This window comes from Micromesistius poutassou (genome assembly GCF_964030765.1).
Source record: "Micromesistius poutassou genome assembly, chromosome: 17".
Lineage (NCBI taxonomy): Eukaryota > Metazoa > Chordata > Actinopteri > Gadiformes > Gadidae > Micromesistius > Micromesistius poutassou.
In genome coordinates, this window is record NC_140287.1 from 6,238,525 (window position 1) to 6,263,966 (window position 25,442).

At 46.4% G+C, this 25,442-nt stretch overlaps 1 protein-coding gene across 2 annotated transcripts; it reads left to right on the forward strand.

The window, feature by feature from the left end:
- Window positions 1–1,422: 1,422 nt before the first annotated feature.
- On the forward strand, window positions 1,423–25,028 carry LOC311362064 (filamin-A-interacting protein 1-like). 2 transcript variants are annotated; one of them, XM_084481869.1, is made up of 7 exons: window positions 1,423–1,616; window positions 9,429–9,524; window positions 11,570–11,916; window positions 12,724–12,900; window positions 13,745–13,923; window positions 20,923–23,722; window positions 24,406–25,028. In XM_084481869.1, exons 3-7 carry the CDS (start codon window positions 11,596–11,598, stop codon window positions 24,589–24,591), a joined length of 3,663 nt encoding a protein of 1,220 aa, XP_084337995.1. In that variant the 5' UTR covers window positions 1,423–1,616; window positions 9,429–9,524; window positions 11,570–11,595; the 3' UTR covers window positions 24,592–25,028. The 2 variants fall into 2 exon arrangements, with proteins under 2 accessions (XP_084337995.1, XP_084337994.1); XM_084481868.1 differs by lacking the exon at window positions 9,429–9,524.
- Window positions 25,029–25,442: the final 414 nt, after the last annotated feature.

A 25,442-nucleotide genomic window follows, 5' to 3' on the forward strand; every position in this document is an offset into this window, starting at 1 on the left:
GCACCACACCCACACGGAGCATTGGATGACGACTCTGGGCTGAAACCAAAGCGTTCCCAGGCAAGAGGCTTGTGAGCTGCACCACAGAGCGACTCATCGGGGATTGCATGTGCTCCTCCCATTATCTGGTTTGTTTTGGTTTCCATGAGCTGTTTTGATGAGCGACCCTCTTCTCCGGTCACCTGACCTTTATACCATCTGCCTCGGCGGCTTACATGACCGCTCGACCTTCATCCATACGTTGTATTATCATATTCAGGGGGTGTAAAAAAAATGATGATCCGTCACAGGTCCATCACCAGACAATGCCCTCACTGCATTTCCACGGGGGGGGGGGGGGGGGGGGGGGCTCGCCCTAGCTACTGTACCACAGATATAGCTCCTGGGCCTGGTTCTGTGTTTTCGGTGAGTGGGGCCAGATGGGCCGTCGGGCTGCCAAAGTCCCGGGAAGGCTTGGCAGCCCCCGGGGCAGTGTGGGCACCTATCTCAGCAGTCAGAGATGGGTGGTATCTCGGCACGCCGCCGGCTCTCGTGTGACGGCTGCTGCCCCCTGGATATTCCCAGCATTGGATAAAAGGCACAGAGTTGTCCAGCTGTCACCTCGGGTCAACGCAGAGAGTTAGCTATAGCTAGCCGGCCCTTACCCTACCCTACCCTACCCTACCCTACCCCCCCCCCCCCCCCACCAAAACATTTAGCATTCAGCTAGCATCAGCTGCTAACAGCCGCCGTTCCCCTTGGCAAGGGGAGCGGAGCTAAATATAGACGCCATGTTTTTAGCCTTGGTGACTCCAGTTAAAGTGCAGAGACGGTTGGGGCAGGGGGGGGGGTACAATAGCGGAGAGCTCTGGCCCAGTGACAAAGGGCCGTTGTCGGGCCCAGACCTCTCCTCACCTCTCTCCTCACTCTGGTTCCTTTCAGTCCTTCATTGAGCACAGAAGGGTGGCTGGCCAACTCCTTGGCCAGAGCCTTTATTTCCCCAGCGGCTCTCTCCCCTTGACCCCCTTCTTTCTCCTCACTATTCTCCAACTGACACACTCTTCCATCGACTACACCCCCGCTGCCTCCTCCCTGCTCCTCCTCCCACTCTGCCTGCTCCTCCTTTTCAAAGATACTCTGGGAAATAGAGGTGTAGCATCCATGGCTTTTAAGGAAGCGAGCCGGAGGGTTTTGCCGGATACGGCTTGAGGAGCCAGGGAAGGAGAACGGGTAGGAGTGAAGCCGGAGCTCTCTTTTATGACTCCCTTCCATTCCTCCTCCCTTGCCTGAAGTCAAGCCCAGAGAGAGAGAGAGTGAGGGAGCGAGAGTTTGAGAGAGAGAGAGAGAGAGTGAGTGAGTTAGTGAGTGAGAAAGAGAGAGAGAGAAAGAGGGACAGGAGAGAGGGGTGGGGCTGGGGCTGAGCCTGACTCCAGTGATGGCACTTGCATCCATTCAGTAGCTGGCAGGCGTGTGGTCAGCAGGAGCGGTCACAGCCACCACTAAAGTGGACCATACAAAACAAAAAGAGTTCAGTGGATATCCTTCAACTCGGAAGAACGGGCCCTTTCTTTTTTGTTCTCCTGGACTGCCCTTGGTTTGACTTCCACTGCAGAGACCAGGGGAGCACAGAACAGCAGGTAGGGGAACTTATTTACAAGTGGTTCACCGCAATGACAAGCCTGTCAGGCTGGGTGTCTGTGTGTTATGGTAGGAATCAGCTGAGGATTATCATGTGCTTCCTTTGAAGCGAGGCTTATCAGCTGTTTTATTCCGAGAGCTGATGTCGGTTGTTAACAATATCCAATTCAACAGTGAGTTTTTGATATATTTGTTGCACCGATGCTCTTATAATCAAGCAACTTGGCACTCAGTGAATGAACCTTCTCTTCCCCCTGATTAATTCAGTGTTTGATGCATTCAAATCATATGGCATTTTATTTACATTTTGCATTGACTTACATGGCATAGACAAATGACTGTTCCTGCTGGTGGCGAGGGGACGCAGAGGGAACAAAGAGTGAAGTTCATTAATAAAACATCTCCCCGCTGCCATTGAGGGAAGACGGTCAGCATAGTCACAGTCAAGTTTTTTGTTGAACTTTGCACGTAGGAAGAGCAGTTAATGAGTGTCCTGAACAGTGGGTGACAGTGAAAGATGGGGGTCCCTCAGCCAGACCTGAGGGGGATACTGTAACACAGTTCAACTGTACAATGGGCTGGAGCACGTCACTATGACAGCACACACACACACACACACACACACACACACACACACACACACAAGTTCTGATACTGCAGATCTTTAATGGATTTGCACAGCACAAACACACACGCATGCTCATGCAGACACACACACACACACACACACACACACACACACACACACACACACACAGGATAATAAGTCTTAAGCTGTATGTGTTTATCACGTTGCTGCCATCATTCACTCGTGTTAACCCACAATGTGTGATAAAGCGTAATAAACCATGACTCTAACAGATACCAGATAACAGAGCCAAAGCTTCCTCTACACGTGTTGCTACCATGTGACAAATACAACACAGGAAATGATATTGATTTCCAGAGACGGCAGAGTGCATCGAGTGCGTACAAACATATTTCCATGCAAGTTGTGATATTGCACAGGTGTCAACCAACTCAAAAAGCAAGTGCAAAATAAGTTGTACTCTCATCCAACCGAAATCAAAGCAACAGGAGCACACCAACAGAAACTGTGAGCCGGCAGTGATGGAGAACAGAACGACTTATCAACTTAGGGACACACATTTAACTAACAACACAAAGGGAAAACAAGTATTATATGGGGATGGGGCAGGATCATGACCGATAGATCATGAAGTCTATGGAAGAGCTATGGATAATTATCGCATCAACCACTTCCTCTCTGTTTCCTGTGGGGTTTCTCGGTATCGTTTGTTTATTTGTCTGGATTTGCTCTGTTGTTCTATTGTAGTGTTGAGTTGTTATTTTTTTTTACATATCATCAGTGGTCTATGAACTGAAGCTCATTTGTTCACATTGGACCGACCCACCCACCCACGAGAGGGAGAGAGAGAGAGAGAGGGAGACAGAGACAGAGACAGAGACAGAGAGAGAGAGAGAGAGAGAGAGAGAGAGAGAGAGGCGTCTCTTTGTAAACATAAGCCAGACAGTTATCAGACGGACCCCATTTAATCAACGAGTCAGGAGTAAATCAATGACAAAGCCAGGCCCCAAACACACACACACACACTCACACACACACGCCGACCCAGTGTGTTTGCTAAAGGGGTCGTTGTAGTGGATGTGTATACCACCAAACGTTTGGCTTACCTCATCACATTGTTTAGCCCTTACGTCACCTTGGTTATTTCTAATGCTCTGCAATGATAGGGAGACATACTTAGGCTATGAGATACGTCGGCCTTCAGCACCAGACTGAGATTAGGGAATGAGATAGTCATAGCACTTTGCTGCAAGCTTTAACAGTTCCCGTTGGCTAATTGACAGGACAGCACGGTGTAAATTACTATTCGCTACCTGTCAATGTGTTCATTTTAGGATAATGGGACATTTGGCACAATGGCACACTGGCTTTTTGCAGACAGCTTCCTGTCATGCTTGTTGTTTGAACAAATAGACTCCCAAAAACATGTGTAGTCCAGCTGCTGACATTTCCATAACAACTTGTGTTTTATATTGACCATATCAAAAGAAACAAGAGTTTTAATATTTTTTTTATTTTTGGATGGATACAGCAACCGTGAGGATGTGTTAGCACAATGGGAACCGCCACCATGCTAGCTGTTTATATTGCTGGCCTTCAGCATTGACACCATCACTTACACATTATCCACTCAACCCAACACCCTGACACTGTGTGTGTGTGTGTGTGTGTGTGTGTGTGTGTGTGTGTGTGTGTGTGTGGACGAGGACAGGGAGGGGTGGATGTGTGTATCTTACATTCAAAGGATGCCAACATATTTGTGTGTGGAGGCGTGTGCATGTGCCTCTGTATTCTCCCTAGCACGTTTCTCTGAATTGCAGCTGTGCAGAGAGCGGTTTGCATGATTTCTGTTGTGCTTTTGCTCATTTGTGCAATGTGTCAACAATCGGGTGTTTACAACCAATATAATTAGCATCAGCCCAGTCATGAAAACACAGAAATAATTGCACACCTATGGCAGTAGGTGTAAGGCCAGTGTTGACGGAGGTCGTGTCTAGTTCAGTTTTTATCACACTGGTGGGCCTCTGCAACAGCTGCCACTGACATATGTACTGCTGCTGGTGTATAGGAGCCATGCTCGTGAATGACAAAAATGCAGTTCTGACACTTTTAGTGATTTTGCACAACAGTGGCACTCGTATCTCATGTTCCCTTGGTTTAAAAATATATTCGAAGATTCTCCATAGCAACTCCCAACGCGTGTGCAATATAGTCATAGCACGCCTTCTCACTGCATACATACTGCATACATAATATATATATATACCGTATATATACACACAATCTGTACGTTTGCATTCCCTTGCAATAATCGACTTGTCTTCTGGGACTTTAACCTCATCTTTCTTGAAAACGTGAGAATCTGTGATCACGGGCAGGTCACCTCCGGTACTCTGTCTCTTTCCCACTCTTTTCCCTCTCCCTCTCTGCCTGGACATCTGGGGGAAGTGACATCATCATTAGTCTTCCAGATAAAGGGGGTGTGATGACAGCCAGACGAAGACGCTTCTCCTCCTCAGTGATGTGGACAACCTTTGGGGAAGGGGAAGGGCCGGGTGGGGAGGGAGAGTTCAGCCCAGCATGTCACAACACTACAGAGAATAACGCTCGCCTGTCATATCGACGCTTTCACTACTTCCTAATACGAAAACACATTAAAGAACGATACATGAAGCAAATGTCCTCCCTTATGGACAATATAACATTCCCAAGCATGACATGAGCGTCACGTGAATACGTGGCCACTGGGAATCCTAAACAGGGAAACTTAAGACAAATAGTGACCCCCCATAACCTTATACTGTATTTGAGTCATCCATACGACTGACGGCCGGCTATTCTTAGACCTGGAGGGAATTGATCTCTGAAAGCTGCTGGAGATGATCTGGAGCGTAGAAAGGGTGGGCAATGGGTCTATTTCAGCCTCGAGACACCCTGACTTGGTATGTCTCCATGCGGTCCAAGGCGGTTGCCATGGGAATAAGCGCGTATTTCCGAGCACGACTGACGATGTGTGAGGTCACAAAAGAAGGGTTGATTTAGGCCTCAGGCCACTTAGGCACTGCTCAGACCCCCTCGGACAAACGTATGTCTGATGGAACGCAGTCATGTCTAGCTGAATGGAATCGTGTGTTAGTGGTTGCTATACACTACATGTCTGATGTATCATGCCATGCCTATCTACAACCCTGGCAACCACAATGTCGGTCATTATGTCACTGACTCGCAATGCGGTCTGCCATGTTGTAAATGCACAGTTAACGACATACAGCGGTTTTGCGATGTCAGGCAATGTCAGGGCTGGGTCAGGTTCGTGAAATCCAAATCGGTTTGTGGTTTGCGGTTGCATAAAGGCTGGCTTATAGAGCCTTGTAAAAAATAAAAAAAGTGTAAAAACTGTTTATAATGTCATGCGGCATCACAAGGATCGAGACCGAAGGATCTAAAATGATCCAGGGGGAAAGCTGTGAAACAAAGTTTTAGTTTGTTAGAGTTGTTTTTCCTTTAAGGATATTGATACGCGGCATGACATTGAGATGCTGTTCATAACATGCTGGATAGCCCATAACTGCTGAGGCTTCTGGAAGCTTCTGTCCGATTGGTGGATTAAACATGGTATTCCAGTAACGTGTGGATGAAACCCGCGACCTCTTCTGACATTTCACTCCACGTGAACACGAGTGTGTAGTGCAGTGCTTATTACAGTGTTTCTTCTTACAGTCCTTACACTATTCGATATTAATAGAAGCCACACATTGTAGATACTTGAATTGACTACGAGGAGAAACCAGTTCCTAAACATGAACCAGGTGCCATAGATGAATTGGAACGGTTAATATAGTCCTTTGGTATTCATTCATTCACTAGAATATCATAATTGTAACCATCTGAGCATAATCATCAACATTTCACCGCCCTCTACTTTATTATTATTATTTTCCTGGGAATGCATGGACATATGTACTACTTTACGTCTAACAATCACTGATTGTTTGGGCTTTTGATTGTGTTACATGATTTGATCGTCCCCAAAGGAGTCACCCAGAGACCTGTTGTCATGTTCCCAGGCAACAGTTCTACAAAGTGTTCCCCCGGCAACACGGAACACAAGGCTCCGTTCTATTCTGATTGTGTGCAGAGTGTGGACACATTTCCAGACACAGCTTGAGGCTTCACGTAGTCCTCCAGGGCTCCCCTCGCAGGCCCACTGCATTTTATCAGTGTCCTGCAGCCAAGCAAGATGTCCAAGTCCCCCACTCCTTATTAAGGCACTAAGTTCAACTCCTGGTGCTGTGTGGGTCCGAACAAACCCACACTCCATCATGGTGAACACAAGTTTCAGTTTGATGGGTTCAAGGAGTCTAAATTCACCCAGATTGGATCTCTGGTGGTGCTGGGCCTTTCGGTCGCAGGGGAATAACAAGACAGTCTGTACAGGCTGTGAGTGTGAAAGGTTATTTTCGGTGTAGTGTTTGAAGTGTGTAAAAGTTAGGTGTGAACGCTGCACAGTTGATGCGTCATATTGGACTGCATTGGTGCCTGATCTATGGCAGCAGGCAGGGCTTGTGCTTGCTTTTCAGTTCGTATTAACTTTTAGGTTTCATATTGAAGTTTTGATTGTATGCTTTGACTGTGTGTCACTTTGGGTTAAGTGACACATGTAGCCTCTAAATGACTAAATGTAAATGACAGGGTAGGGGAAATGTCAACATTTTAAAAGTTAACAGTTTATTACGCTTCATCCATCAATTCTTGTGAACTAATTGAATTCCAAACTGAAAAATGAAAGGCATGCGCTGCCATTCAAAGGAATTTCCTGACTTGCTGACGAATTACTAAAAAACGAGCGTGCCCTTTTTTTGACTTTGCCAGAGTGGCACATGTTCTTCACATCCTATAAATACCATTGTGTGTGACAACTGGACCGAGCTGCAACGGGACTGGCCTTGCCCAAAGCTATAGGGAGGGGGGTCCACATTTATAATGGGGCCTCACAGGCTTTAGGGCCCCACTTTCATGTTGAAGGGAACTGCTCTATTTTTGATGTTGGACGAATCAGTGACATACTATGCATCGTTCAGATTGCACAAGTGTGTGTGAGCTTGTGTGAGTGTGTTTGAGAGAGAGAGAGAAAAGAGAGTGTGTGTGTGTGTGTGTGTGTGTGTGTGTGTGTGTGTGTGTGTGTGTGTGTGTGTGTGTGTGTGTGTGTGTGTCTCAGTGCCAGTTTTCAGTTAGATCTAGCAACAGGGAAGCAAGGCTGGCAGGGAATTTCAGTCTTTGGGAATGCCGCATGTCAAACTGGAATGCAGGCCACGTGCCTTTGGAATTTCCATTTGGTGCTAGCAGTGACTGCCCGGTTTAGGTAAATAAGAAGCCAAAAGGACGCAATGATGCCATTGTCATGGTTACTCAACAAACTACAAAGAGATATTTGGAATGTTATCACTAATGAGAGTCATATGGTTGTCCTGAAAGGACATATGGTTGTCCTGAAAGGACACACACACACACACACACACACACACACACACACACACACACACACACACACACACACACACACTCTCTTTTCTCTCTGAAAGGACAACCATATGAAAATAAACAAGTGATAAGAGCAATACACTGTACATTCACACTCCACTTCAAAGTGGGGTCTTGTTTGTTCATAGAGATATTGCTGGTGGAGGAGTACAGGTGGTGACCATCAACATGAGTGCGTCATTGACATCATTGTACCCAGATTGGCTGTTCCTTCAACAGAGAGATACGGGAGTAGGCACTTACAACTGCCAAGATGTGGAGAGTGGCTTCAATGATCTGACCACTAAATCTCCAGGGGCCGGCAATGGGGTGTCTCTAACTTATGACTCCACGTCCGACCGCTGTTCAACATAAATACTCATTTACATCCAAGGACTTCAAGGTAATGGCTTCCATACGGGAACTGATCCCATCCACGGTCCAGATGAGAGGAGACCAATACCTTTGACTTTTTAAAGCTTTTAACTTAAAATAATAAATAATTCCGTACATTGAAAGTAAAAATGTTTATGACTAAATATATCGGTGTACAAAAACTGCCGTGGATTTATCAAACCATCAAATGTAACCAAAACTGCCCAGACAGATGCTGCCTACTCGACCAAAGTCGGTGTCAGTGGGCTTTCCAAGTCTGAATATCCAGGCAGTAAAGCCAATAAAGTAAAGTTTGATCGCTGGACGACCTCGACCCAGATAACTATAAATAACCCAGCGACCGGTTGCATTTCATCGCCCTAAATCATCTTTCATTTCCAAGGCACCCCGAGCGTTTCGTATTTTTTATCCCCAACTATCTGGTGCATGATTGAGTGAGCTTCTTAAGCAGAGTAGCAGCTGGGGGTTCTACCTCTGACTCCGCGGCCACCGCTTACGGACAGAAGGAGAGGAGCAGTCAGGGTTGAACTCTATCCAAGGTGCCACTGAATCCTCAGAGGCGATTCAAACCCAACGACCTTCCTCCGGCCTCCGCCAGATAGCTTTGTTGGTTGCATTTTTGTCTCGGGTTTGACCATACAAGAGATTCGACCCCTTGCCTTATCTCTGGGCCTCTTTTATGTGCCTTTCTTTTGTTGTTGTCGTGGTTTGTCGTTGTTTCACTGGAAAAAAACTAGAGCGAATTCAAAGAGAATAGTTATCGGGAGTCATTAGGGGTGGTTGGGCTGCTTTAAGTCTATGCGCTCCACAGACCACAGCGGCTGCAGTGAGATAAATGTGCTGTTTGGTGAGAACTGGAACCGTGACCAGAACGCCTGCCCATCCCTTGTATCTCGCGCATAGAAGGACCCCCCCCCCCTCCTTCCCTCAGGACAGCTTTTCTTTATAGTGGACATCTTGTTTGAATAACGTTACAAAGTTGATGCAGGATTCCTTGTTGCCTGTGGCCCTCCTGGGGAGCTCTGTGGCATGTTTCCCACCGGGATGGCTCCGGATTCACAAGTGCTGCGTTGCATTTGTGTGTTTGTGTGGTCTGTGTGTGGGTCTGTGTTTGTGTGTTCCAAAGCGATTACTCAATGATAGTATTATTGCCTATTTCTATGTGTGTAGATGTGCTAGCATAAACAAAGCATATGCGTGTCGGTTTCATATTCTCTCTTTCTACCTCCCTCGCTGTTCAATGGTGTGTGTGTGTGTGTGTGTGTGTGTGTGTGTGTGTGTGTGTGTGTGTGTCTACATGCAATAGTTTGATGAGCACACTCAAGATGTCTCCGGTGTGAATCAAGGGAGAGGGGTCACGATGAGATCAACAGGGCGGTCCGGGACTGATGGGATTTAAAAGGTTTGTTTGTGTGTGTGTGTGTGTGTGTGTGTGTGTGTGTGTGTGTGTGTGTGTGTGTGTGTGTCTGCACACATGCATGCATATAGTATGCACTGATCCTAATGTATGGTAGTTATTTGTTAGTGTGGGTGCATGTTGGTGTGTGTGTATGTGTGTGTGTGTGTGTGTGTGTGTGATTGCATTTATGTGTGTGTGTGTGTGTGTGTGTGTGTGTGTGTGTGTGTGTGTGTGTGTGTGTGTGTGTGTGTGTGTGAGAGAGAGAGTGTGTGAGTGTGTCTGTGTGTTGGGGTGTGTGCTACGGAGAAAATGCATGACATAGTTTGACGAGCCCACTTGAGGCGTCTCAGAACGTGAATCAAGGGGTGGGGGGTTGCCATGACATCACCGGTGGGGAGATGCGTTGCTGATGGGAGGTTGGGGGGGGGGGGTGAGTTAATACAATATCTGTTTGTCATTAAAGTCAGTTGTTCTTTTTTCCCCTCCAGCGCCTGTCAAACAGAACACAGTTCAAGGTCCCTTCCTTTTACAAGTGTTAATACTGTCAGAGCATTTCTCACACACACACACACACACACACACACACACACACACACACACACACACACACACACACACACACACACACACACACACACACACACACACACACACACACACACACACACACACACACACATTCCTTAATTAAAAAGGTATGACTCAAACTGTACCAGATAAGATAGTAGAACTTTATCCCAGACCTGTCTTCTCGCCCTTGACAGTTAAGAGAGTTATTAAAAACAGTTATCATGATGTTGTGAAACCTCATTTGTGATATCATAACAACGTGTCATATGGTTTTAAGCTTTTCAGATATGATAACAGTACATTTTCTTCATGGAAGAGATTTATCAAAAAGCAAGCACTGTTTCCATCTAAGATTCATCTCTCCACATGAGATATGCTACCAAACTAGGGTGTGACTGAAACACAGCAGTCCAACACAATGTGGCTACATACACACACACACACACACACACACAGTCCTGCAAGCACCAATACACGCACACACACACACACACACACACACACACACACACACGTTTTATTTATTTGTGTCAGCTCAGCTCGTATCTATGAATGAACTGGTATCTTAGATGTTAAATCATTTGCTGAACAGCTGATCAGTCTGATATGAAGCTATGTGATGCCAAAGCCCTACAACCTACAATGCATTCCTCTCATTAAGTCCTAGCTTAGTTGTCTCCCTGTCTGGGTCTCACGTTCTTCACCTGTTTTCGGTCAATGTTCAAGGTAAACATGTTGGAAAAAGCTCAAGTCTCTGAAGAATATCAAGTGAACTAGCAAATAAACATGTTCCAAAAATGACTTTTATATTTTAATCTCACAATGTCTCTCACTACTTTTATCTTACTTCCTCCTTCCTTCCTGGTCCAACTGATATGAACTGATTAGCCAAAACAACACATTGCCAAGCTAAGAAACATTGATAAATGGCAAATAAGTGGAGCTTGTGGGATGTATCCCATGGGAAGGTTCCATACCAAGATGGTGATGTTCAGAGAAGACTTTAATGATGGATGAACAGTACTGACAGACTGTACTGTTCAATTTGTCTCTTGTGATCACTGTTCCATATACGTATTACCCCAGCATGCTACCCTGAAAATTCAGAGTTCTCGCAAGAGCACAATTTGGATTTGCTCAGCGAGTCACATTAACCAATCACATCGGTGTATCTGATATAGGCGGGCCAAAAGCATTGCTGTTTTACTGACCGGATAAGGAAAGAGTCTTATCTATTGGTTTGCTCCGCTGGTCTGTATACGTGACCCCTTGTATTCTTCTGATTGGTCGTAGTGTTATCCAATTGCGTGCAGTGATATTTTCAAACGCATGCTTGGTGCCGCCCCTCGAGTTGGGCCGTTTCCATTACTCGTTGCCAGACCCTACAGCTTTCTAGATGTGGGTCTGGATTTCCAGGCTCCCAGCATGCATGCTTACCTTTAGAATAACATGTTCCCTGTTGTTGTGGGTTCCCTCAGGTTCCTCGGTGTTCCTCAGGTAGAACATGAGGTCCAAGAGCAACGGGGTGGAGGGGCCCACCAACGGCGTCCTCGGGGTGCCCCAGGGAGACCAGGACATCCAACCCCAACAGGAAGTCACTCTGCCCATCAAGAGCCTCAACCAGGTCAAACCTCAACCAAAAGACGAGACGCACCACAAAGCGGCTGTCATCACAGAGGAGAAGGAGGAGGAGGAGGAGGAGATGATGAAGAAGAAGAGCTCTTTGGATTCCAGGGATGACGTTGGTGACCAGAGCAACTCTCTGATGGGGCTGTCTAAAGGAGACCTGCTCAGACTGCTGGGCATCATGGAGGGAGAGGTTCAGGTGAGGTCACCAGGAAGGCATGAGCTTTGAAGGGCTTGTGTCTGTGCTCATGTTGCACCTCTCACAGGTCGCATTGTGTCAGGGAACATTTCCCCGTGCTGCTGCCATCCCCCGGGAGCATGTCTCGAGTGAGTCCAATCCAATGAGCTCTATTGGCTTATGTTACCACTTGTGATGAATTACTTTTTGGGAAAACACAGATAACCTGGTAGATCAGGAGTTTATTTCACAATATTACCTTTATTACATTTCTTTTCTTATGATTTGACCCTAGGCTATTGGACCTTTCTGGTGAATGACTTACCAAAAAAAGTTATATTTCAACCATTAACATTTTTAAAACGTTTCGACACAGTGGCTTTTCAAGCTGCTATAAACTGTGCTAACAACGTCAGTGTTGAAATTAAAAAGGCCTCTGGTGTGTATGATGTGTTGGTAGGATGTTATGCTGTGTATGAAAAAAAACTATTTATTTTCCTTGGCTCAAGGCAGCCTCTGATTGAATTGCACTATAGCACTACCTTGTGGTTGAAAACGGCAACGACATAAACCAATCGTATAATTTCAACTATTGCATACATAAAATACATATATAAATACATATAAATATAAATCTATATCTATAGATATATAAATATTCTATATCATTAATTATTTTGATTCTATAACATTTACGCAACACATCTACGTGTGTTCACACAGCTTTAGGTAGACCATACAACACAATCCCCCTGTTGTCCCTATCATCTTATCAACATATCGCTACGTCTTCTGTGCCCTAATCAATGAGTCTTGTGTTCTGAACAGGCCCGTGAAGACATCATCCGCATCATGAAGTCCAAGCAGGCCCGTCCCGAGGGCCTGGACTCCCGGTACGGCCCGGCGGACCCCGCCTCGGCCCTGCAGGCCCTGCAGAGGGATAGCCTGATCTCCGGGTCCAAGGGCCCTCACAACCAGGAACCCTACCAGAAGCCCGTGGCTGAGGTCAGTGTTTTAATGAATGTCTACAAAAGCGCTGAAAAGTGAAACATTTGTTTGTCTATCGTGTCAATATTTTATAGATGTGTCATGAAACGGTGTGTGTGTTGGTGTGTGTGTGAGTGTTGGATTCAGGTTGGGTTGAGGTTTAGCCTCGCTTACCTCACCTTCTGAACTTTTTGCATGCATTCATGTTTATGTGTGTATCTCAATGCGATGTGTGTACGTGTGTGTGTGTGTGTGTGTGTGTGTGTGTGTGTGTGTGTGTGTGTGTGTGTGTGTGTGTGTGTGTGTGTACAAGAGTACTTGAATATGTGTTTCCATGTGTGTGTCCCAATTTTTGTCCCCATGAGTTTGTCTGTCTCTGTGTGTGTAAGTGTGTATCCATTTGTTTGTGCATTGCTTGTCAATGTGTATGTCGATACCTGCGGTACCTGCATGGACTAGGAATTTTGATTGGAGCTACTCTGCCATTTGTGGTGACTCGAAGGAGAGAGTTGAAGTGGTGCAAAATCCTAACTAAATGTAAATACACCTTAACCTAGACTAATCACAACCTTATTCTTCCAAAACTCACACGTGAAACATTTTTCAAACATAACAGCCCGCCCCAAAATGACACAATTTTCACGCTTCATTTCTAAACAATGCACACCACCATTACCGCCCAAAACCCTTCTATGATCCTACACGTCCCAAACGGAGGCGCTCATATCGAGGTAACGTCACAATGTCCAAGCCCTAAATACATCAGGAAAAAAACGACTCACCCCTTCGCTAGAATGTGAAAAAGTACCCAGCCACTCCCCCACTTTGTGTTGACTGTGATCCCTGTGCCGGGCTCTGTTAGCTGGAGAGGCTGCAGGAGAAGCACCGAGAGACGTACCGCCGCATGCTGGGGCAGCTGCTGCTGGCGGAGAAGAGCCACCGCCGCACCGTGCAGGAGCTGGAGCTGGAGAAGCGCAAGCACGGGGACTACATGAACAAGAGCGACGAGTTCACCAACCTGCTGGAGCAGGAGAGGGAGAGGTGGGCAGCAGTCCGTCTTCACCTGTAGAGCACATTGAACTGACACACTCACGCACACGCACACACACAGGGATACTGAAGAAATATTTATGAAACCAATAGTCGATGAAGTTGAATGCACTACATAATGGACAATTGGACAATTGGACAATTGGGCGGGGGGTGGGGGGGATCAGTATGAATTGAGAAATTGTTGCAATTCGATTAATACATGTGAAGGAATACAGAGAGCAGCTTGAAAAAAATAAAAATAAAAAATAAACATGACAATCTGTAGCTAGACAAAGAAAGAGATAGAGAGAGGTAATCAAGAGGTTGAATGAAGAGCTGGAGGACATGGAGGAGGAGTGAGACAAAGGTGGGAGAACAGGCAGGGGAGAAAAAGAGAGAGAGCTAGAGACAGAGCCAGAGGGGAGCACGAGAGGTTCAGGGCCAATGGATGTTGAAAAGAAATCATGTTTTGAAAGTGACCTTGAGGCAGTGAACGAGCGTACACAGGACCATCAGTCTCCAGGGCCTCGCAGAAACCACGGTCATTACAGACGGGATGTGGCCTTACGTGCACACGGCCTGGTCAGAAAGATAAAACAAAAAGGTTCACGGACAGAGGGAGAGAGAAGGCATGGATCCTCAAATCCCAAATGACCCACCACGCCACGCTCATTAAACAACCAACGATTCAGATGGTTTGATGCCAAAAGTAGAGAAATAACCACAATAGCATGGTGGTTCCACTCAATTTATCCACTTCAAATGTTGTAATTTAGCAGATTTGACACAACAACAGTGAGAATAATCAAAGCAGCAAGTCAGATCCAATCGAGTCAGTTTGGGTCCCCAGCAAATGGTCCTCATTTATATAGCGCTTTTATCCAAAGCGCTTCACAGCTGACATTCACCCATTCATGCACACATTCACACACCAAAGGGAGAGTCAGCCACGCAGGGCAACAGCCAGCTCGTCAGGAGCAGTCAGGGGGAGACGTCTTGCTCAGGGACACCACGACACCACGACACTCGTTAGGAGGAGCCGGGGATCGAACCAGCAACCTTCCGGTTACCAGCCAACCCGCTCTACCTCCTGAGCTAATGCTGCCCCAGCAGGAAATACAACAGCAAGCATTTATACAGTACACACAGATAGAACGTGCTCTGATTTAGCATTTGCTAGCATTAATGCTTGCCAACAGAAAAGTTAAAGGATAAAGGATGCTTTCAGATGGGAGTGTCAACCCCAGGGGGCTTTAGCCAATAAGAGTCCTCTTATTTAACACGAGGATTTGACTTATCTGTACAATAACGTTGGAGCCTTTGTAGCGTGTATGATGGTATGAGTGCATGCGTGTGTGTGTGTGTGTGTGTGTGTGTGTGTGTGTGTGTGTGTGTGTGTGTGTGTGTGTGTGTGTGTGTGTGTGTGTGTGTGTGTGTGTGTGTTCATGGGTGCCGGCAGTGTGCTTGTATCTCGAATGTAATCCACGCAGTCAGTCATCTGCAGTGTGGACCTGTGGGTCGGCTCTACACATCCTGCAGCATTTCATCCACTGTCAAAACTTCAAATAGTCCGATCCCCAGTGGACCAGCACTCACACTCAATGTCTCTCATAGCCCTCCTTCTCCCTCTCTCTCTCTTACCCTCTCTGTCTCTTCAGCTCCTAGCAGAGGACACAGGAAGCAGGCTGTGGACGCTAAATCACTGTCACAAGAACGGAGAGGCCATCACAGGCTATAAGAGAGAGAGAGAGTTGAGAGAGAAAGAGCTTGTCTTGGTTCATGGCCGTACTTTTCTGGCCCGTTTCCCAGACAGCAAGAGTTTATTTTCAGTTTAGTTTAAGATGCCGAGGCGAGAGAATGTGAATACTTCATATTCGAGCCAGTACAATTTTCATATTCGAGTGTATATTCTAGAAAACAATCACACCATTTAAAAAACGATCGCAGATCTGGCTTCAGGGCATTTTATATATAGGCAGAGAAATGTTGTTTAGTTAGAAATGTTGGATATAAAAATGTTTGAAATAGATCCAATTGTAGTTTCACTTGCTAAGGTTTAACAGCTGAGTGCGTTTCCACTGATCTTAACCTTGAGGAATGTTTAACCCCCAGCAAAAAGCCACCCGTGCCTGTATTTGCAAGTGCTGTCGAGTAGTTTGAAAGGAGATCCCATCTGCACATTTGCGTGAATAAACAAATAGTTCATAGTGCCTTGCCTACCTTGATGGGACATATTTGCAGACGGGCCCTAAGGTCACCACCGCCTGAACTTCTCTTAAGGCCCTGAGCCATCAGATGGCTGTAGTAGCCAGCGACGCATACCCGAGGTAGACTCACACAAACATACGAAACCGAGTCGAGAGTTCATAGTGTAAAAAAGGAGTGATACTCCACTCGCCCTGTCTTTGCTGGCCTACACTGTGGCACCCGATCCCCTATGCTCTGAGTTGGCGGATCAGGTGGCAGGATGAAGGTGATTTGTTTTCGGTGCCAGGTGGTTTCCAGCTGGGCGTGCTAACAGGGCGCCCTCGGTCACCCTGCTAAGGGGAGATGGGAGGGGAACACATGTTAACGCTGGCTGCTTTTCACTCTGTGGCCGTCGGAGTCTGCCACATTCCCTACGGCAAGCAGTTGCTTACAGGCACACTTATTAATTCCAACTCTGCTACCGTAAACCTTTGTTTACTGTATTTTGATCCGCCCAAAATAGACCAGGTGGTGTAGATATTAAGCAATACTGTAGGCGAAATATGATGAACGAATAAGCGGATGAATGGGTGGATGGATGGGGAGGGTGAATGGATGAGATTGTGGATGATGGATATAATGATGGACATAAAGATGGATGGATGCATTGACATCTTAGCATTCTGAGTTCTGCCCTCAGAACTCATCACTTGCGTCACTTCGGATGAAACGAGGACCAATCAAATAAACGTGTCTGCCACGGCGTGTGCACACCTCTTGTTTGGACAGGAGCTAGTCACGGGTGTGAGACAGAGGCATCTCCTCATCTCTGGCACCGGATCACCAGAATCAGCCGACCCTTCGGGGCCCGGCGGCGGCGCGGCTGTGAGGAGTGAAAGAGAGGCAAAGGTGCCGTGCCAAACATGTGTAAGAATGTGAGTAATAATAATGGGTGCCGATGAGGGGATTTTCCCCGACTCCCAGCCATCAGCCATCAGCCATCAACCTCCAGGCAATTTGGATGTCAGGAGGTGAAAATATAATTGCGGGAAAATATCTGCAGGTTCCTGAGGGTGCTTAATGTTTTGTTTTTTTACAAGTCACGTACATAGGAACCCCCCCCCCCCCCCCCCCGACGCACACACACACACACACACACACAGAAAATGTGATGTGAAAAAAAAGAGTTGCAAACAGGTTGAGTGTTTGCTGTCCCTTTCCTCTTTACCAATCGTATTAACAGCAAAGCACACACTCTGGCAGAAGGTCATGTACATGCTGTACACATAGCTTCAATAACATACAACGTATAGGCCCCTGCTGTTGTACTCTGCCCTCAACCACGTACCGACACATACCCGCCTTTACGTCTGATTTCCTTCTTTTAGCAGCACATCAATCTCTCGGTGCTGTACACTACCGCTGGGGCTCGCTTTCGCTAAGCGCCTAATGTTTTACGTCCGTCGAGAGTCGTCATTACGGTGGAACACGTTGTTTTGACAGCTCTTTGGCAGCCCGTTTCTGCTTCAATCTTCGGCCTCCCGAAACAGACAGGCCGCTGCGGCTCGGAGCGCATTCCAGCAGGGAGCTGGGGGTGAGTGAGGTGCTGTCCCACCAGGCATATGAGGCGTTTTTCTTCTTGCCTTTCCCCCCCCCCCACCCTCTACAGATCGCACCTGTGTTTGTGCTCATGGTGCACTGCGCACGCATTTAAATACCCCGATGACAACATATAGTGTAAACGGAAAACAAGAAGCCATTCCGCCAACCAACCCTACTTGACTTTATACATTGAAAGTAGATTAGAATGCATTTTTTATTATTATTATATTATAACAATGCATCACCCCTTGCTTACATCAGAGCTATGGATCTCTGTTACTATCGTTTCTTCTACATTCTTCAACACTCGCTCCACCTGGGTGACTTTTACTGGGCTCCAATGACACATGGCGCTGGTGCTCCATGTTGCCATGTAGGAGATCTCTCTCTGATTGTGTGTGGTGACGGCTGGTTTAACCTGTGCAAATTGATTACTCAATGTGCCACAGGTGTGCAGTGTCACCCAGCCCCAGAGTCCAATCAGACTGACTTGGGCCAGCTGAGGCTGCTTCAACCAGCCACCATCCGCACACACACACACACTCTACAGATGACCTCATCAATGTTGCTCCTAAACATTAATCAAAGTGAAGGTTTGCAAAGGTAAAGATCAACATTAAACCTCAAGGTAAAAAAATCTAAACAAATTGTTACGTGACACACACACACACGCAAGCACCCACGCACACACACACAGCGGTTGGTGCCAAGTTGCCCTGGCTGACATCATTACTTTGACTGTCATTTGAGATGGCCAAATGCTAAGGTGTCACTGACTTGTGGCAGTGGAAGCGTAGAACGTGGACGTGCTGTTCTCGACATCTGCTTGTCTCCTCTGTAGCAGAGCCAGGCTCCCTGAATGCCATTTGGCAGGAGAGGAGCCAGGTGCCATGTGAGATATGAATACATACATGCATCGCGTTAATGGGCCTTTATTAACGATTAAGGAGCATTCTAAACTTAGGATCTCCAATGCACTGTATCAGAAGAGCAGTGACACAGCTATGGTGTGTGTGTGTGTGTGTGTGTGTGTGTGTGTGTGTGTGTGTGTGTGTGTGTTTTCTCTCTTTCACGGGTGACTACACTAACCGCCGGGCTGTGCTACGCGTGTTCAGCGCACACATTAAAACACCTTTCTTTCACCCCCCCCCCCCCCCCATTGTTCACAGCGGTCATAAAGACTTTTCACACGGCACCTCATTGAAGCCATAGTACATTCTGTCCTCCTCTGGTCTTCCCCACCTCCCAGGAGAGACCTGGCCCATCCGGAGTCTCTGGAATTCTCATTACATGTAACTGTGTGGTGTGTGTGTGTGTGTGTGTGTGTGTGCAGACCAGCGCTCTTTTGCCATTAGGTGGAATTACGCTGTCATATTTGTATATATATATTTATATAACGTATATTTCAGAGCTCTTATGTCTGAAAAATAACTTTTGGGACTTTGTTAATGGATTGTTTGTATATTAAATTTTTATATAAATAGGAGGTTGAACTTTCTTCAAACCACTGAATTTACACAAATAATGTTTATATGAGTACACATGAGTGTAAAATATAGCTTTAAAGTGGGAAAACCTTTTACTTTAATTACCCCAAGCCTTGTGTAAGTGACAAAAAATGAATAACAGGAGTTAATGTAGTCCCCCCCCCCCCCCTGCCTGCTTTGGCAAAGGACCCACCCCCTGCAAAGAGTCCTGCTTCCAACCAATCGTAACCTCCTTTATGTTCACATACACACAGACGCACACAAACACACATTCATACACTCTAGTCTACGCAACATCCCTTAGAAGTGAGGTGCTGCTCCTCTGCATGGGCTCACCCATCGTTGTCCTGATGACAAGGAGGGAGCGTGGCTGTGGACAAGCTGTGCCGAGAGGGAGGCCCCCTGTCAGCTGACATTCACCATCACCGGACTTTAAACAATGGCTTAAAAATGATCACGTGTTCCTGCTAGAGTTAACTTTGACGGTGAGTTCCATACGCTGCCTGTCTTGGGCCACTGTATAGTGTTGCTGGGGAATCTATTTTTTGTAAACGGTCGTGGACCTTTTGAGGCTATCTGGCCTGCAACAGCCCTTAGTGTTCTATGGATGGATGAAATGTGTGTTTGATTTTGTGTCTTTCATTTTTTTTTTTTTTTTACCAAAAGGAAATGCTGTGATTCGTTGTTCTCGTACTGGGGTGGCACACAAAGACGGAGCATCTTCTTTGCATTCCTTGTGCTTTGCATGTAATTTGACTGTGGGAGATGTGAATGGACATGAGCAGCATAGAAAGAGGCTCAAAGAAAGGCAGCGCTCTCGGGCAGAGGGCTCTGGGAAACGTTCTCGTGGGGTTTGTGTTCTTAAGCTCTCATCCAACGGAGAAAAGGGAAGGATATGGCAGTATCAAGTGTTTGACTGCTGCACTACAGTTTGTGTTCTGATGTTCGGGTCATAGCATCACAACATAAAGTCTAAGTATTTGATTTTATTGCTTACATTTTCAGATTTTCGCTTTCTTTTACTGCTTTGTTTGTTACGTTTGTTGACTCTACAAATACACTGTTTCAACTTGGTATTTTTCCATCCAGTAGATGATAGAATCGTATGTTTTTATATGGTCTCGAGTGTGTGGATAATTGCTGGTAAAACTTGATGAATCTTGTCACCTAGGTGCCAGCATTGTGCCCAATGTGCATTGTGAATTGTGCCCACTGGTGCCCAATGTGGGTCTTCTCAAAACCACTAAGGACACAGGATTGTGATGTTGGAAAACCGGTTTATGGTAGAAGTTAATTGACAATGATATGAGCTGGTGCTCCATGTTGCCATGCAGATCTCTCTGAGTGTATGTGGTGATAGCTGGTTTAACCTGTGCACACTGATTGCTCAATGCACAACAGGTGTGCAGCATCACCCAGCCCCAAAGTCAAATCAGTCAGGCTCGGGCCAGGTGAGGCAGCTTAAACCAGCCATCATCCACACACACACTCCATAAGGTCATTTTAGTCATACATTTAAAACATTTACAATCATAGGGCAATTTGCATATCTTGAGTAGAAGTGATTGAATAGTTAAGTGACTTTTTAGAGAAAAAAAAAAATGCATGCTAGATTAACATTACATTGCATGATATGATCAAGACCCACAAACATACCTACTTTAAAAAACGACAACATCCCAGGCTAATCCAGGACGCCTCTTTCTTTCTCTCCTATTTGACTCCTGTCTAGATTGAAGAAGTTACTCGAGAACGAGAAAGCTTACCAGGCCAAGAAGGAGAAGGAGCACTCCAAGCGGCTGGCCAAGGTGCGCGAGGAGCTGGTGAAGCTAAAGTCCTTTGCTCTGATGCTGGTGGATGAGCGGCAACTTCACCTGGAGCAGATGGACAAACACGGGCAGCGCGTCCAGGAGCTAGGCCAGCAGCTGCAGCAGCGAGACCATGCCCTCGCTGAAGCAGGCACCCGCGCCCAGGAGGACAGCCAAAGGGCGGTGGGCCTGGAGGCCGAGCTCCGGGAGAAATCGTCCACGTTCACCCAGCAGCATGAGGAGATGAGTGCCAAGCTAGCCGACCAGGAGGCCCAGAACCGCCAGCTCGACGCCAAACTTTCAGGTCTTGTGCAACAGGTGGAGGAGCTTGAGGAGAGCAATAAGGCGCTGAAGAAATCAGAGGATGAGCTGAAGGAGCTGAGGGAGAAGATCAGCAAAGGCGAGTGCGGAAACTCCACGCTGATCACTGAGCTGGAGAACCTGCGGAAGCGGGTGCTGGAGATGGAGGGTAAGGACGAGGAGATCACCAAGACTGAGAGTCAGTGCAAAGAGCTGAGGAAGAGGTTCCATGACGAGGACAGCAAGAGCAAAGTCCTCAGGCTGGAGGTGGAGAAGCTCCAGAAGAGAATGGTGGAACTAGAGAGGCTGGAGGGTGCGTTCAGCGTCAGCAAGGCTGAATGTACCCAGCTGAACACTGCACTGGAAAGGGAGAAGGGGCTGACGAAGGAGCTGTCGGATGAGCTGGTGGCTCTTCGAATTAGAATGAAAGAGGTTGAGTCTTCCGAGTTGCGATTAGAAAAGTCTGAACTGAGCCTCAAAGATGACTTATGTAAACTGAAGTCGTTGACAGTGGCTTTGATGGATGAAAGAAAGAATCTAATGGAGGGAATGAAGTCAGAGGAGAAGAAAAAGGAGGATTTAGGCAAAATGTTCAAAATAGAACAGAAAAAGGTAACAGAGGTTACTGAAAGACTAATAGATGAGAGCAAAAAGTTCCTGAAGTTAAAATCTGAAATGGGGAACAGAGTAGAAACTCTAACCAGTGAGAATAGAGAGTTGAGCACCAAAATATTGAATGAATTGGATACAAATAAAGACCTAAACTGCAAGATCAACCAACTGAAAAAGAGGGTAGATGGGTTGGACCAAGCAGAAAAGTCACCACTTAAAAACATAGGGAGATGTGAACTCGGTAGAGTATCTGGCTCTGCCATAGCAGGTGACAACAAATTAATGGAACTGACCTTTGAAATTGAACAACTGAAGAAACGTCTCAAGCAACTCGAGGTGGTAGAGGGTGACTTGATCAAGACGGAGGATCAGTGCGACCTCTTAGAGAAAAAGTTCCTAACTGAACAAGACAAAGCTAACATCCTCTCCCGGCAGATTGAGGAAATGAGGAGTCAGATCGCACGGAACAAAGCCATAGAGAAAGGAGAGGATGATTGTCCCCGAGAAGATCTCCAACAGCGCTGTAAGCGAGAGGAGGCCATGACCAAAGACCTCCAAGCTGACGTTGTGGCCCTCAAGGAGAAGATCCATGAGCTCATGAACAAAGAAGACCAGCTGTCGCAGCTCCAGCTAGATTACTCAGTGCTGCAGCAAAGGTTCTTGGAAGAAGAGGAGAAAGCCAAGAACATGAGCATCGAGGTCATTCATCTGACCAAAGAGCTGGACGTGACTAAACGACAAAGCCGAGCCTTGAGGCCCAGCATGAATGGGAGGAGGATGATGGACATTGCTGTGACCTCGACGGCAGTGCAGACAGACGTGTTGCCCATGGATACGGCAGAGGAGGATTGCCCAGCCGTTTTCATCAGGAAGTCGGTCCAGGAAGAGAATCATATCATGAACAACTTCAGACAGAAATGTCTCAAGAAGTCATCTGAGAAGATGAGCGCTCTTGAACGCAGCCCTTCGTCTACCAGTGACATGAGTGTAAAGAAGTCTTGGATCCCATGGATGAGGAAAAAGGAGACAGCCCCAACAGGGAACAGCCTAGAAAAGCCGCTGCACGTCAATGGAGACGCTTTGCCCGCTGAACTGACAATGATCCAGAAACAAGGCCAGCCAGTGCACATCCGGGTGACGCCCGATCACCAGAACAGCACTGCCACCTTGGAGATCAGCAGCCCCACGGGCGACAGCTTCTTCTCCAGCTCTGTCCCGCTCAGCCCCAACTCGTCTCACCCCAAGTCTAAAATCACAATCATTCCCACCCACTCTGCGTCCAACCAGAGGGTGAAGTCTTTCACTGGGATCCGAGGCCCAGAGAGAGCAAAGTCCCCGGTCACAATCACAACAATATCCAGGGCCAAGTCCCCCGACGGCGGCCGGGTCTGCTCCGCCGCATCGGGTAGACCCCTGTCGCCGATCTCCATCACGACGGTGAGCACGGCTGTCGTACCCGACCACTCGGCCTCTCCGGAACCCCAGGAAATGACCATGGGCCGCGCCGTGTTCAAGGTCACGCCCGAGAAGCAGATGGTCCCGGTGCCCATCAGGAAGTGCCACACTAACGTCATCACCACCGGTGAAGACAGCAAGATCCACATCCACCTAGGCAACAGCGCTGGCCCAAAAATGGTGGTCAGACCCATGGCGGAGGGCAAAGAGATGACCTTGTCCACCGGGACAGTCTTGCGTTCGCCGCGTCAAATTACTACTACCACCACCACTACGGCCAGGGCCACCGCCATCAAGGCCAGCAATAGTATAACCATCACTCCCGTCTCATCAAGCAGTCGGCCTTCACAAAGCATGGTAATGTGCCTTTAGTTAAAGAAATGGATTTAATTCAAGGTCCTGTGTGTCAAATGTGTGCATTTGTATCAACGGTATGCTCCATGATGCTATAAAAAAAAAAAAGTAAGCACAAGTATAGTCCTGAGATGCGAGTTGCTGGTAGAAAATACAAATGATGACCTTCTTGAATGGAGACACAAAGTGATGCATATCTTCCAGACATATTTTCTTCTGTTGAATGAATGATTGTAGCTACATGGAGGCCCCATTCTAGTGGGGCCGGGTCTAAGTGAAGGTAGCAAAGACGGATGGCGTGGCGAAGCATGCCATTAAAGAGCAGAGCTCTCACGCTATGGCTTGCCGGCATCATGTAACAATAAGTCCTATATACCTTTTGTGTACTTTTTCTATTCACAAGCGGTCTCGCGGCGCTTGCTGGCCTCGCTGACACAAAACAGCCTTGGAGTGACTTGACACCAAACAACTGATAGTGAATGGCTGAAACAAAGACTTGAACACATATTCACATTACTCACATAGTACTTGTTCCTGGTGAAGTTGAAAATGTTTAGCGCACACACACACACACACACACACACACACACACACACACACACACACACACACACACACACACACACACACACACACACACTCAAACTTATTTGATCTCATCTTCTTTCTTTCCACTCTTGCAATAGACCGGGCATGAAGCTCAAACCACCCGTACCGGGCTGACCCGGATCCCCATGTCCAAGAACCTGAAGACGGGGAAGACTGTGTTGGGCATGTCCGGTGGAGTGAGGCTGGAGAGTCAGTCCATGAGGATAGAAGTGAAGAAGTCCACAGTGAACAGCGGTGCCCTTCAAAATGGAGGAAAGGCCTAAGTAGAAGAGATCGATGGTGATCGGTCTGTAAAGTGCTGAGTCCGTTTGAGCTACTGAACCATAGCTTTTGTGTGGCCCCGGTGATGTACATGTAAAACATGGTGCTGCTTAGTTACAGGCAATTTGTAGCCCAAAAAACACTCAAAGCTGTTTCCTCAATCAACATAAGGACTCAAGGAACTGTTGTACTTCAAATAATGACACATTTTTAACTAGTTGCAAATGTTTTGTGTTTGAGTTCATATTTATTTCTGAAATGTAGATGGAAAACAATGTCTCATATCTACAGTGTGATTGTTGTAGTTTGAGTGAAATGTCAGGGTTTTCTATTGCAACATATGCATCAGTTGACTCACAAGCGTTTATACATTCTAAATATATTTTGTAAATGTTTTTACTAGAATATGGTATTCATGTAAGTAATGCTTTCTTTACATCTAAAGGATTTTGTAATAAAATGTAATTTAAATAAAATAGACTTTATAAGGATAATCAGATGTGTCCAATTTATGTTGTGTATGTATTTGTATTTGTGTATTTTTGTTTCCTCCTGAAAATTAAATATTGATAAATGGTTAGTGTGGTAGTGTCCAAACCATTTTAGTAAATCCACCTCAGTGGGGAAAGGTTTTTATCATGAATACTATAATAAGTATTATTATAGTATAATTATATTATAGTATAGTATATTATTATTATCATTATCTATTATTGTTGCTAAATTATAATTTAGGTTTAGGGTTTATTGTTATAAAATATATTAAATATATTGTTGCCTTTGAAGCCACGCCCCTCCGTCTCTAGATTACTAGCCATGTGACGACGAGCTTCTTGTATGACATTGCAATGAC

Bases quoted from the DNA above. Each gene is read 5' to 3' on its own strand.
- LOC311362064 (XM_084481869.1), top strand. From the start codon at position 11,596: ATGAGGTCCAAGAGCAACGGGGTGGAGGGGCCCACCAACGGCGTCCTC. The intron at 11,917-12,723 runs GTGAGGTCACCA...TGTTCTGAACAG, and splicing joins TCATGGAGGGAGAGGTTCAG to GCCCGTGAAGACATCATCCG. The intron at 13,924-20,922 runs GTGGGCAGCAGT...ACTCCTGTCTAG, and splicing joins CTGGAGCAGGAGAGGGAGAG to ATTGAAGAAGTTACTCGAGA.